Source organism: Bubalus bubalis, chromosome 2, assembly GCF_019923935.1.
Source record: "Bubalus bubalis isolate 160015118507 breed Murrah chromosome 2, NDDB_SH_1, whole genome shotgun sequence".
NCBI lineage: Eukaryota > Metazoa > Chordata > Mammalia > Artiodactyla > Bovidae > Bubalus > Bubalus bubalis.
In genome coordinates this window covers 83752756-83765692 of record NC_059158.1, presented here as the reverse complement: position 1 = coordinate 83765692, position 12937 = coordinate 83752756, and the positions used below count along the sequence as shown (strand labels likewise).

Below are 12937 nucleotides of genomic sequence, written 5' to 3'. Positions count from 1 at the left end.
AGCTATCAAAAAGTTTTCAACCAGGGAGCGACATAATGTGATCTACATTTTTTACAGTTCGTTTCTAGCAAGTATATGGAAAATGGACCACAACAGGCTAAAGCAGAAGCAAAAGGAGGCCATTTAAAATGTTCCTAGATGTCAGAAGACAGAGGCTCAAGTTGGGATGGTAGCAGCAGAGATGGAGAGAAGGTTATGGATTCAAGTTTATTGGGATGAAAGATGCAGCAGTACCTGAAAGAAGGCCAGAAAGAGGACTCCTTGGTTTTTGACTTGAGTGATCAAACAGATGACTTGAGCAAGCAGAGCTTAGAAAAGGACATAGAAGTTATAAGCCCCTCAAACCCTTTAAGCCAAGCATAACCAAGAGCATATTGAACCTAGGCCAGTCTCCACTGTTCATATCTAATCTTATAGCCTTATTTCTAAGTTTAAATACAATTTTAACACACAAACTGACCCCTTCCAGATATGATAACTTTCTGACTTTCTCTTATTTGGATCTAGACACATTGATGCACAATGTCAAGTTTAAAAGCCCCTTCTTGTCCCCATCATCTCTGTAAAGTTGGCTCCTGTGCACCTTGCCCTACAGCACCCAAATGTTTTCTTTGTCAAAGGAGGTGTGGTAACCACGTGAGAAGATCTAAGACTGAAAGGGAAATGTTTGGGCCAATGGGATCAAAAAAGCCTCCTAAGACACCTGTCTACTATGCAATCATTAGTATTAATATTCCAAGAGCCATCAGAATCACTTGCTCTAGGAACAGATAAAAATTTTAGCACTCAGGGGCCCAGAAAGTGGGCAATAGGCTAATATCACATCACTCAGCAGCAGGACCCTATTAAAAACTAGGTTTGTGGATTCCCAGTCCAGTATCTTTCAATTACATCATATGGCCCTACATCTTTCTATGGAAACGGTATTAAAAGCTGGTGCAGAGGATGGTGTAAATCTACCATTTGGAGGCGCAATTGTGGGTTAAAAAACTAACTGGCTCCCCTAATAACCTAATAATCATATCTAGCATTGTATGTGCTCAGTCAAATCCAACTCTTTGCAACCCCATGGACTGTATGTAGCCTGTCAGTCACCTCTGTCCATGGAATTTTTCAGGCAAGAATACTGGAGCAGGTTCCCATTTCCTCCTCCAGAGGATCTTCCCAACACACGGATTGAAGAAGTCTCCTGAGTCTCCTTCACTGGCAGACAGATTCTTTACCACTGCACCACCTGGGAAACCCCATCTAACATTACAGCTATGGAAAAAATACAAGTGAATAAATAGCCAACTTATAAACGATCTTTCAAAATAGATGGAAACATCTGTAAACTACCAATAGTTAAAAATGGTAATCCTGCTATTTGTGTTTATTCTCTCTGTGGCTTTGAAAACTACTCAATAAGTGGAACCAAAGGGAAGGACAAGAAGTAAAAGATACTTTTCCTATGTCAGCTCTCCCACTAGACTTCTAAACTGATTCTGAAAGTTTCCCTTCTGCTCCCTTTCTTTGGCAAAGGCTTGTGGCCATTTCCTAAGTTCTGCATCGAGCTAGCCCTTACCGAGAGTGCCGAAAGGACAATTTCCAAGTCTGCTTATCCTTGTTCAGATATTTATACGATGGAGTTTATTACTATTCCATATAAGCTGACATGTTTCAAACCAACTCCATAAGACTTCAGAAAGCTTTCTATATTAATTAAGATCCACATTTATATTGAACCATGAATGACTCCAGTTTTCCTTCTCTTGAAGAACTTAATATACACCCCTAAGGAAAAACAAACTAGAAGCTGAGCTTTCAAAGAAGTAAAAAATAAGTTATGTTGCAGATAAAGGTTGGACTTGAAATGTATCCTGCAAATTAACTAAAAATTAGAGGCAAACTTCAAACTGGAAATAAAACCTTGACAAGCAGCTCTGCTAGGGGATTTAAGTTTTAAAATAGGAAGAGACAGCTGTTTTCTGTTACAGTCGAAGGTATCTAGCATGAAGTAGGGAGGATCCTGAGTTGATAGCTCCTGTCCTCTGAAGCCAAGGGACCTCAATAACATGCAGGCTTGGAACAAAGAACAAGGAACAAGGAAGATGACCATCATTGAAGGGTGTCATCAACTGAAACCACTGTCAAGTAAACTCCCTTCAAGTGAACTAAATGATTTGAGGTAAAGGAGTTGGATCCTGTGAACTGTGCAGATTATGTCAGACCAATTAATCGGTGGGTTACCATATATCATTCATATATTATAAGAATTTGTGTGTCCACTGTTTTTTGTTTGAGCTTTTTTTCCCTAGGACACTAGTTGTTCATTATTTCCTCCCCACCTCCTTACATTATACCTACTGAACTTGCACTTCCTACTCACAGAATTGGTTCTATAACCTTTGCTGAGTGAGCAGCGGTCCAGGTCCCTTGTGTCACCTTGGCCACAGCTGACTGAATAAGAGCTGGACATACTAGGTTAACAGCTCTCTCCAAATATGGACTCCAGTCAGTCACCACGTGCTAAACCAGCTAAACCAGGAAGAGTTATTCCAATAAGGGTGGCCACTTGGGGCCACATGCAGTGACATGCAATCAAGACGAGCAAGACCATTGAGAAATATCAGAGGATGATATGGATTTAGAAAAAGAAGCAGAGACTATGTGCTATGTTTAATGGGAAAATAAAGAGGGAGAATGGAGAAAGTGGCTGCCTTGATTTTTGCTGGCTTTCTGATTCCCAATTCCAGTCTCTCATGAGATCAATGAACTTTTGGCCTTCAAGTACTATAATATAACCTTTCAAACTAGTTCACATGAGTCTCTATTCACCCCAAACAATCAATACCTGGATAAAATACCAACTAAAGTCCTTTTGTAATATTTCTACCTTTTCTCAACTAAATAAAATTGTCTTCAATCTTGAAAGGTCAAATTGCTCCAGAGCCTGAAAGCAGCAGAGAATAAGAGTACCCCTAATTTTGTATATATGTTAAAGAAAAAAAAAGAAGTCAAATCCCATGCCCTTCACCAAGATATTATTATTCAGTGGATTTTACAAGAAGCCCCAGTATCTATATTTTTAATAAGCATCCCTGCTGATTCTGAGGAAGGTAATCCAGTGAGAAGTACAGTTCTAAAGCCTGCTTCAATACTGCTACAAAGATCTGGGCACTTTCGAATTTCTCCCAAGGAAAATCATATTCATCAAGTGCCAACATTCAAAAGTAGCACTCTGCTGCTGGCAACCCGTATTTGTTTGAAACCCCAATAGGAGCAAGTATTGTTTCTGTATATTTTCTGCAAATATATGAAATTTGCATTTCATTTTACATAATATAGGATTTTGTAAAATAGCCTGGTGGGCCTAAACACAATGTATAATGCTGTTTCTGTGAATTCAAACAGCCAAAGACCTAATTTAAAGATTCTGAAGTATAACCAGTTTGTAATTTGAGGATTTCATGTATCATTCCAACTTAGAAATTTGACTATGAAGGATATTAAGTGATACCAAGAAATTTTTCACATGCAGCTCAGCTGGTAAAGAATCCAACTGCAATGCAGGAGACCCTGGTTTGATTCCTGGGTCGGGAAGATCCCCTGGAGAAGGGATAGGCTACCCACTCTAGTATTCTTGGACTTCCCTAGTGCCTCAGCTGGTAAAGAATCTGCCTGCAATGTGGGAGACCTGGGTTCGATCCCTGGGTTGGGAAGATCCCTTGGAGAAGGGAACAGCTACCCACTCCAGTATTCTGGCCTGGAGAATTTCATGGACTGTATAGTCCATGGGATCACAAAGAGTTGGACACGACTGAACGACTTTCACTTTTCAAGGAATTTTTATTAGGGAATAATAGCCTGTTAGTTAAATAAGAAAATGTAGTTTTCAGCAGTGCATACAAAACTAGGTAGGGATGCAATGACAGAATGTCCAGAATTTACTTTTTTTTAAAATAATTTATTGTGCTTCAACAAACACAATAAAAATTTCAAAAAGGAATAGATGAAATAAATGAGACAAAATCTTGATAACTGCTATATCTGGAAAATGAGAATGGGGAGTAGAGTTCTTTGCTTTCTTCTTCTATGTATATTGGAGAAATGAGTATGTAAATTTGGATAATGCAGCAGCCACATAAGAACCACACATACAGGGTTAGCACTGCACACATTAAAGTCACTACTGACATCATGAAGGAATGATATCAGAGACCCTTTCATCGGGGACAGAGATGAACTTACTGTTTGATAGTCCTGGACATATGAGAAGAAAACAAAAATCAAAGGCAGAGCATATGGAAAAAAATTTCTTTAATTATTTGGAAGATAGTTTTTATTTTACTGAGATATACAAAAAGGTTTAATTCAATATAAAATAGACCAGAAATAGTGTGGTGAGGGACAAAGACATACAGAAATGACACTTTTCGATTTTCCTTTATCTAAACTGTGGAAGCATGGACAAATCACTTCTGAGTTTTGTACTTTAAAAAAAAAAAATCTTACGATGTGGATGACAGACACACTTCCTGGCCTCGGTGTGTCTGTGGACTGTAAACTACACACAAAATCCATTTATTAATAACACTGATAAAACTTACTTGATGCAGACCAATGATTTGATAGATTTTTCATATCAGTTTTAGGGAGAAGACAGAGAAGAAAGCTAGAGGGGGAAGAAAACACAAAAAGACTGCTATAGTCGAGGAAGGAAAAAGAAAAAGGAATCCAGATCCTTAGGTGGAGATCATCAAACAGCATTTGCTGCCTCACCTTTTATATTATGGGGAGAGTTATAACTAACAACAACTGATACAGGTTTATCACTCTGCTATTCTTACAGTTCTCAGTTTCTGCAGATATTGTACCTTCCTTAAAAGGGGGCTGTCTACGCTTCAAGAAATCCAGTTTTCAGGTTCTAGCTGTGATAACATCAGCCACAAAACATTTCTTTGCCTCAACTTACTCATCTCTAGAAGACTGTTTCACCAGCTTATCTCAAAGATCTCTTCCAGCTTGAAACTTCCATGACACTTTCTCACAAGTGATTTTTTATCTTTAAAATCTTCAGTGGCTTTATTTTGAATTCGTTATCCTACACAGTCCTGGAAAGCAATGAGCCAGAGCAACTACATAAACTGAGTCCAAGTACAAAAATAACCTGGGGGTAGGCAAACTCGAGAAAAGAACTGATTCTTTCGCAAAGGCTAAAGATATTCTTTCCCTTTCTTCAAATAACAAGTGCTCAGGTATGATTTCCTGGTAAATTTTAATCAGAAATAGGAAAAAAGATACCTAAATTCATAAGTTACTTTTCATATAAAATTTAAATTGCAAGTAACTTTTCTGGATCATGTATATGGAGGGTACACTTCAAATCTGCTTTATTGGCAAACACACAAAAAAATATGCTAAAGAAATATACCCAGTTAGTATTCTTTTTAAAAAGGTGAGGGGAGAATAAAGAATCCAGATTCTATCCCAATCTAGTTCTTATTTTAAAATAAAAATATTGAAAGCATATAGGAATGTATACTTTGAGACATTTTATTTGCACAAAGAGATAAAGCATATTCTATTTGTGGCATCAATTCATTTTACCACTCATGCATTATGTAGACATTGCAAATTGTAAAAAACAAAAAAAGTATCTATGGCCTGTAAAATGGTTTTTGACTGTGGTTTTGAAAGGCCACATGAGATTTAACATTGCCAGTCTGGATTCTTTCAAACTTTCTGGTCATTTATTTCTAAGTAACAAGTGCAATTCTTCACTTGTTTTATGGGGGGAAAAGAATTGCTAAAATGACTGGAATGGTTAAACAAAACAAATCAAAGAGAGACTATCAAGAAATGAGACATCATCTCCTATCATGTTTCAGCCATAAATAATAGTCAATAGAAACCTAGTACATCATCTCAACCAAAGGTCAGAGATAATTGGGCCTGAATTATCATCTTGTAAAGGGTTAATCTGTGTCACAAAGACACTGAGCTTGGGAGAATTACCAACATAGAGTCCATCTGTCCCCAAAACCTCCCTCATTCCAAAGAACTAAGCATATAGAAAGGAATAAAAACAAAGGATCAGTTCTAAAAGCAAAGTCTAGGTGCAGAAAAGAGAACAAAAAGAATGCAAGAGATTTCCCTGGCAGTCCATGTTAAGTCACTTCAGTCGTGTCCAACTCTTTGTGACCCAGTGGACAGTAGCCCACCAGGCTCCTCTGTCCATGGGATTCTCCAGGCAAGAATATTGGAGTGAGCTGCCATGCCCTCCTCCAGGGGATCTTCCCAACCCAGGAATCGAACCCACATCTCTTATGGCTCCTGCATTGGCAGGCACGTTCTTTACCACTAGTGCCACCTGGAAGCCCTGCCCTAGTGGTCCAGTAGTTAAGATCCACTTTGCAATGCAGGTGATGTATGTTTGATCCCTGGTCAGGGAACTAAGATCCCACAACTAGAGAGCCCGCAAGCCACAACTTCTGAGCCTGAGCACTCTAAAGCCCATGCCCCACACCTCAAGGAGAAGTCCCTCTGCTGCAACAAGAGAACCCCTGTGTGCTGCAACTAGAGAAAACCCGTGCTCCTCAACAAAGATCCCACAGGCTGCAACGAAGACTCGGCACAGCCAAAATAAATTAGTGCACAAAGGAGCCTTCTTGCCCAGCTCTAGGACACCCTTCTCTTTACGGAAATCCCAACCCTTACACCAAGGAAGAGATGAGCGAGGAGGGCGCTTCTCTGATGGGAGTACCCTTGGGACTGGCCCCTAGGATTCAGGCCAGAACTCTGCTCGGGCCACAGCACAGCTGTCTGTGTGGGTGCAGGGCTCTTCCTGAAGGTCACTGGGACAGGACATAAAGGCCCAAGTAGGGAACTGGTCAGAGTAAAGCACAGCATAGCACCCTTCTCCCACTTTGCCAATCTGCTGAACCGTATCTGAAGAAACACTGTCATTCAGAATCAGATGTCCTACTCGAAATGGTGACTACCCACACCTGGGCCACACTCTGACTTGACCCTGACACGTACACCCACTCTCTTTCTCTTTTTTCTTCCTCTATTAACCTAATCATAAGATGTTTATTCTCTCTTTATTCAAAAGAAACCCTGCCCCTTCAGCTTATCTGGTAGACACAGGCTTTCTCTCAGTGCTCATTCACAAATTTATCTTTTTTTTTTTTTTTTTTAATTTTATTTTATTTTTAAACTTAACATAACTGTATTAGAAACCGGAGTAAACCCAGGCCTTTCTCCGTCTTCTTCCCTTCCTCTGTTCAGCTCCTAATGCTTAACCTAGCCCTACCTTTTGATAAATACCTTTTTAATTTAATTATTTTTTTCTTTTACTTTGTGGCTGTACTACACAGTATGTGGGATCTTAGTTCCCCAGTCAGATAGAACTCATGTCCCTTGCATTGGAAAAATGGAGTTTTAACCACTGGACCACCAGGGAAGTCCCGATAAACACCCTTTGGATGGCATTTTTGCTTAGCTCTGTGCTTCAGAGCCTAGGATGATGCAAGAAACATAGCAGGCCATCCATAAATAGGGAAACGATGCATTAAATTCCCCAAAGGACTATTATGCCATCATCAGACATTTCCTTTCCCCATCCTGGATCACAGGGATAGTTCAAAATCAATTTTTCCATCACCATGATGCACAAACAAATCTATCATCCATATTCCCATCTTACATCTTAACCCAAACATGCATTATTGAACCCATCACAGATAGTAAAAGTGCAGAAAAAAGGAAAGAACAATAGCTGGGGGAAAATAATCAACCATCTTCTTTCTTTTCATTAATCCTCTCCTTATGGCAAGCATCTGACTGTTTAAATTTGTTGCTTCTACCCTTGGAAGAAAAGCTATGACAGACCTAGATAGCATATTAAAAAGCAGAGACATCACTTTGCTGACACAAGTCTGTATAGTCAAAGCTATGGTTTTTCCAGTAATCATGTCAGGATGTGAGAGTTGGACCACAAAGAAGGCTAGACGCCGAAGAATTGATATTTTCAAACTGTGGTGCTGGAGAAGACTCTTGAGAGTCCCTTGAAAGGCAAGGAGATCAAACTAGTCGATCCTAAAAGAAATCAACCCTGAATATTCATTGGAAGGACTGATGCTGAAGCTGAAGCTCCAATATTTTGGCCATCTGATGCAAAGAACAGACTCACTGGAAAAGACCCTGATGCTGGGAGAGATTGAAGGCAAAAGAAGGGGGCAGCAGAGGATGAGATGGTTGGATGGCATCACCAATTCAATGGACATCTATGTGTATGTATGTCAAAGTCACTCAGTTGTGTCCGAGTCTTTACAACCCCATGAACTATACAGTCCATGGAATTCTCCAGGCCAGAATACTGGAGCGGCTAACTGTTCCCTTCTCCAGGGGATCTTCCCAGCCCAGGGATCGAATCCAGGTCTCCCACATTGCAGGCGTGTTCTTTACCAGCTGAGCCACAGGGAAGTCCAAGAATACTGGAGTAGGTAGCCTACCCCTTCTCCAGCGGATCTTCCCAACCCAGGAACTGAACTGGGGTCTCTTGCATTGCAGGTGGATTCTTTACCAACTGAGCTACTAGGGAAGCCCCCAGTGGTCATGGATTTGAGCAAATTCTGGGAAATAGTAAAAGACAGGGTAGTCTTGTGTGTTGTTTGTAGTACATGGGGTCACAAAGAGTCGGACACGACTTAGCGACTACAAACAACAACCCATGCAAGAACAAGGTACATAGTGAAGCTTCTCTTTGTTTGCTGATTCAAGACTGGAATGAAGTATATTCAGAAGAGATGGGATTAACCTAGGAAAGACTTTTTTTTTATAATTGTGATACATCTCCCCACCGCTGCTTGGTTCTTGAAGTTTAATTTGCTCAAGTCAGCTCCAAACTAGAAACTTGAAAGAAAATCATAAAAATTAAGTCCATAAGCTAATCATCACTTACAAGTCATCTGCCTTCTGCAGTCAGAAGCTTCCAAACTGAGGAATTTGCTGAAATGAAAGAAAACCTGTGGAGTCCAAAACTCCATTTACCTTTCACCACAGATTCACCATTATCAATTTCCTTTAGTAAATAAGGTTGGCTTGGGTTGAAAATATGAAAGATTAAAGAAGGTATTAAAGGAACCGGTCAATTCCCTTCTCACTCTAAATCACTATCAGCTCTTCCAATTTCTGAGTTAAAATTGATCAGTTGTTATCATATATAACTCTCCACTTACAATGTGAATAATAATAGCTCCTAGGCTCTGTACTTCACATATATTCTTTCATTTAATCCATTCCAAAAACCTGATGGGTATATTTTAACATACCCATTATACAGATGTAAAAAGTGAGACCCTAAAGGAAACTAATGGCAAAGAACTATGTCAGTTAATAGAGCTATTTCAAATAGGCCATGCTAATCTTTTGCTAATATTGTAAGTTACTATCTTAAAGATTATATGGATATAGAACTTCTAAGATTTTTTTAATTAGAACATTTTAAAATGCATACCTGTTTTTTCCTTGAATTTGCTTTGGGAAACAGGCCTGCTGACAACACAGATGTAAATGGAGAGCAGCATAGCTCAGGAAAAGGGTTTGGAATAGATGGCATTTCCAGAACATCAAGATCTTTCTTTTTTCTCCTACACCGAGAGAACATAGGATGTAATTTACATAAAACAGAATGTAAATATAATTGCTGTCAGGATTAAAAAATTGAGGCCAGAATGCCCCACTCTGTGACAATACTAATGTAAAGTATACAGGAAAGGTCTGTGGTGTACTTTCTGTGGGTCAGAATAAAACATGTCAATTGATATAAATCAATCTCCTTTTGCATTCCTTTCTTTCTTTTCTTTTGGCCTTAAAAAAAAAAAAAAAATCACCAGGCCTGGAAGCCCCATTTCCAGCACTTCTGATAATTTTCCTGAAACTGACATACAGACTACAGAATTACTGAAGTAAAAATCATTCTGAGTTAGACATTGTTTTGCATCCACTAAATTGACAGTCTATAAACATTTAGTGAACTCATCCCTATTCTATTCTACTAATCACTTTTGAAAGTTATGGTTTATTAATTATAGCTGTGGTTCATCTCACTTCAAATTTCATTCACAATGTGGCCCACACACAGTCTGCTGATTTTTCAAGTGCTTATAGATACTAAACTGCAAGGCAGTGTTTTTGAGGAGGTAAGTGAATAGAACTTGCTAGTATTAATGTACTTTGGTCCACTGCAGAGTAATTTTAACTTCAGTGAAGTTGAAGCACTTTGAAAATCTGAAGGGAAAAAAAAAAGATACCATTTAAATGTATGAATATAAAGGACTATAGATTTTTGTATTGTTGCAGCCTTTTTCTTTCCTAAAGTATGTGTGAAATTGTGAATTCTACAGGCACTTAGGGCTGAATGCTATGGAGATTGGGAAACACTTTAAAGCCTCTATTCTTTCCTGCTGAACAGCTAGACTGCTCAAATGTCAATCCCTACTTTGCCTCTCCAGGGTCTCTCTAAGACTCCATGTGGGAGGCGAACTGATTTATTCTGATTTTTTATAATACATAAAAGGGATTTTTTTGTTTTTTTAACGCAGTAAAGAAGGAAGGAGGGTGGTCAGCCTGGAGCTTGGCCTCCTAGTTCACATCGATGGGTAGAGGCGAGAGCGACCCGGAGCTCTCAGTGAATCCGGTGATGCTATTTATAAGGCGCTGGGAGATCGCAATGTCCAGCCCATCCGGTAGGTCCTGCCAGCTCAAAGGGAATTGTCTTCTGAGACTTTCTCAAACTTGGCCCAGCTCTGGGCACATGGCTCACCCCCTAGGACCGCCTCCTCACCCCTCGCCGGCTGCCAACCCAGGACACTCCCCCGCGCCCTCCGAGGGCTGCCTACCTGTCTGCCGCACAGCCGCGGGTCGCGTCCGGAGGGGGCAGGAGCGCCCGCGCGTGCAGCCAGGGGGCCGGCGCCAGGTCGCGGGCGTCGCCCCTCCCCTGGGCAGCGCCGCACACCTGGGCGGCCAGCGGCGAGTCCCGGGCAGCCGCCCGACCCGCGGCGCTCTGCCCATCTTGCAGGGAAGTGGTCATTGTCGCCGGCCGTGGGACTCGGGCGTCATGAGAGACCCGGCTCGGGGGGAGAAGGAGATCGGGCGGCGGGAGGCGAGGTGCCGGTTCGGCAGCCCGAGCGCGCTGCAGGTGCGGTGGCCTCGCCGCCTGCGCTCTGGACCCGGGCGGCTCAGACGCTCGGCCGAGCGGTAGGCGAGGCGGCGGGGGAGGGGAGGGGGCGGAGGAGGAGGGTGGGGAGAGGGGAGGAGCGGCGGGTGGGTGGGGGCCGCGGGCGGCGGGGCGAGGCGCGGAGGGGGCGGGGAGGGCGCCGGGCAGGCCCCGATCGCGGCCCGTGGCTCTGGGGGGCGCTGGCTGTGGGCCCGCGCCCCTGACTGCCGGCTCCCGAGGCTCGGGCCGCCGGCTCCCCAGGTGGGCGCCGGAGCGCTAGGCTGAGCTCGAGGTCGGGGCGGATCCGCGTCGCGGGAGGCGGGATCCATGTGATCGGGCGCTCCCTCGGGGCTAGCCTGGCAGAACGCAGGCGGGGCAGGGGTCTGTGCAGCCCTGACCCCCGAGACCTTTTCATTCTTCTTGCTCTGCTGTCGGAGAGCTGTCGCTGGGCCGCCATGACAGGCCCACCGTGCCAGGAGAGCGGGGGACCAGGTCTGTCCCAGTCTTTCCCCCACGTGCTTCTTGCTTCCACTCCGCAGCTGGGGACGCCGGCGAGGGAGAAGGGGTGGACGGGGAACAGGCAGTACAATCGGTGCCGAAAACTACTGAGATGTTTGAGAATTCTGAGTAAGCTATGAGTAAACCTGACGTCTTAGGAATTAGGAAAATTATTCATTTTCTTCTGATAAGAGCAGCTCTCATCTAATGGGTCCCCACTCTGCCTAGTCCCGTTCTACCTCACAACGGCCTCATAAATTAGATGTTTACCCCGTTTTACAGATAAGGGAATTGAGGCTTAAAGTCATGGAGTACCTGGTACAATAGAGGGCTAGTGAACTAGTGCAGTGAAGCTTCCGGACCCAAAAGATTCCATGCCCCAAATCCAGACTGTTTGAAGTGGTAATTACATTATGCTCACCTGAGATGCAGTCGCCCTACTCTGAATTCTGGGTGGTAAATCTGTTTCTGTCCTTCCAATAAGTGCCCCATCCCAGTGCACTGTTCGGGATTTCCAAATGTTTTATACACTCTTTGTTCTTTGACCAAATTAGGTAACATCTGTCCCTGGCTTCTGTTAACCAGGTTTTCTTAACCTTCACAACCTCTGCCCAGGGAAAGGCAAACACTGCCTTCTAAAGAAACTGGCAAACCCCCCTGCTCCATATCTGTGTGTCCCCCATCATCCCAACACCCCCCCACACACACACACCATGGCACCAACCACTGCCGACACCCAGGGTTTGCTAATTACCCAGCCTGTGAGAAATCTGTAGTACTTCATAGAGGCACAAAATTTTGAGTCAAAGAGCTTACAGAATCCAAGTTTTGCTCACGTCAAAATTAAAACCTAATAAATAGCAGTATTGACCTGGGTTACACATCAAGAGTGGTCTCCAGGACACTTTATGCAATGCAATTGGCTACGCCCAGACCAAGTGGTAGGTCCCCTGAGGGATAAAATTAGTAATACTAATCATGATGATAGCTAACATATTGGTGCTGTGTGCCAGGCAAAGCCCTCATTCACATCCTATTCCCTGAGGGATGGTCTGGATTCTATGTGGATTTCAAGAGAGTTTAATGTAAAAACGTACAGATATGTTGAAGTCTTTCCAGCAAAATAAAAAAGAAGCATGTATTTGCAGATAACTTGAGCTAAAAACATAAAGAAAGAAATATATTTTCTTCATCATCATCATCAATCATTCCTATTTTCATCCAAAAGTCCCGCAG

The 12937-nt window shown here is 42.4% G+C and overlaps 1 protein-coding gene across 5 annotated transcripts in view; it reads right to left on the bottom strand.

Moving 5' to 3' along the window:
- GRB14 (growth factor receptor bound protein 14) overlaps window positions 1-11207 on the bottom strand; it is a 130440-nt gene extending 119233 nt beyond the window's left edge. The window contains exons 1-2 of one of the 5 annotated variants that reach the window (XM_025275773.3): window positions 10887-11207; window positions 9503-9635 (exon numbers count right to left, since the gene is read on the bottom strand). In XM_025275773.3, coding sequence (XP_025131558.3) covers window positions 9503-9635; window positions 10887-11077 — 324 coding nt within the window. In that variant the 5' untranslated portion in view covers window positions 11078-11207. The remainder of the gene's footprint in view (window positions 1-9502; window positions 9636-10886) is intronic. The other 4 variants (XM_044934587.2, XM_044934580.2, XM_044934582.2 and 1 more) reach the window with 4 other exon arrangements.
- Window positions 11208-12937: the final 1730 nt, after the last annotated feature.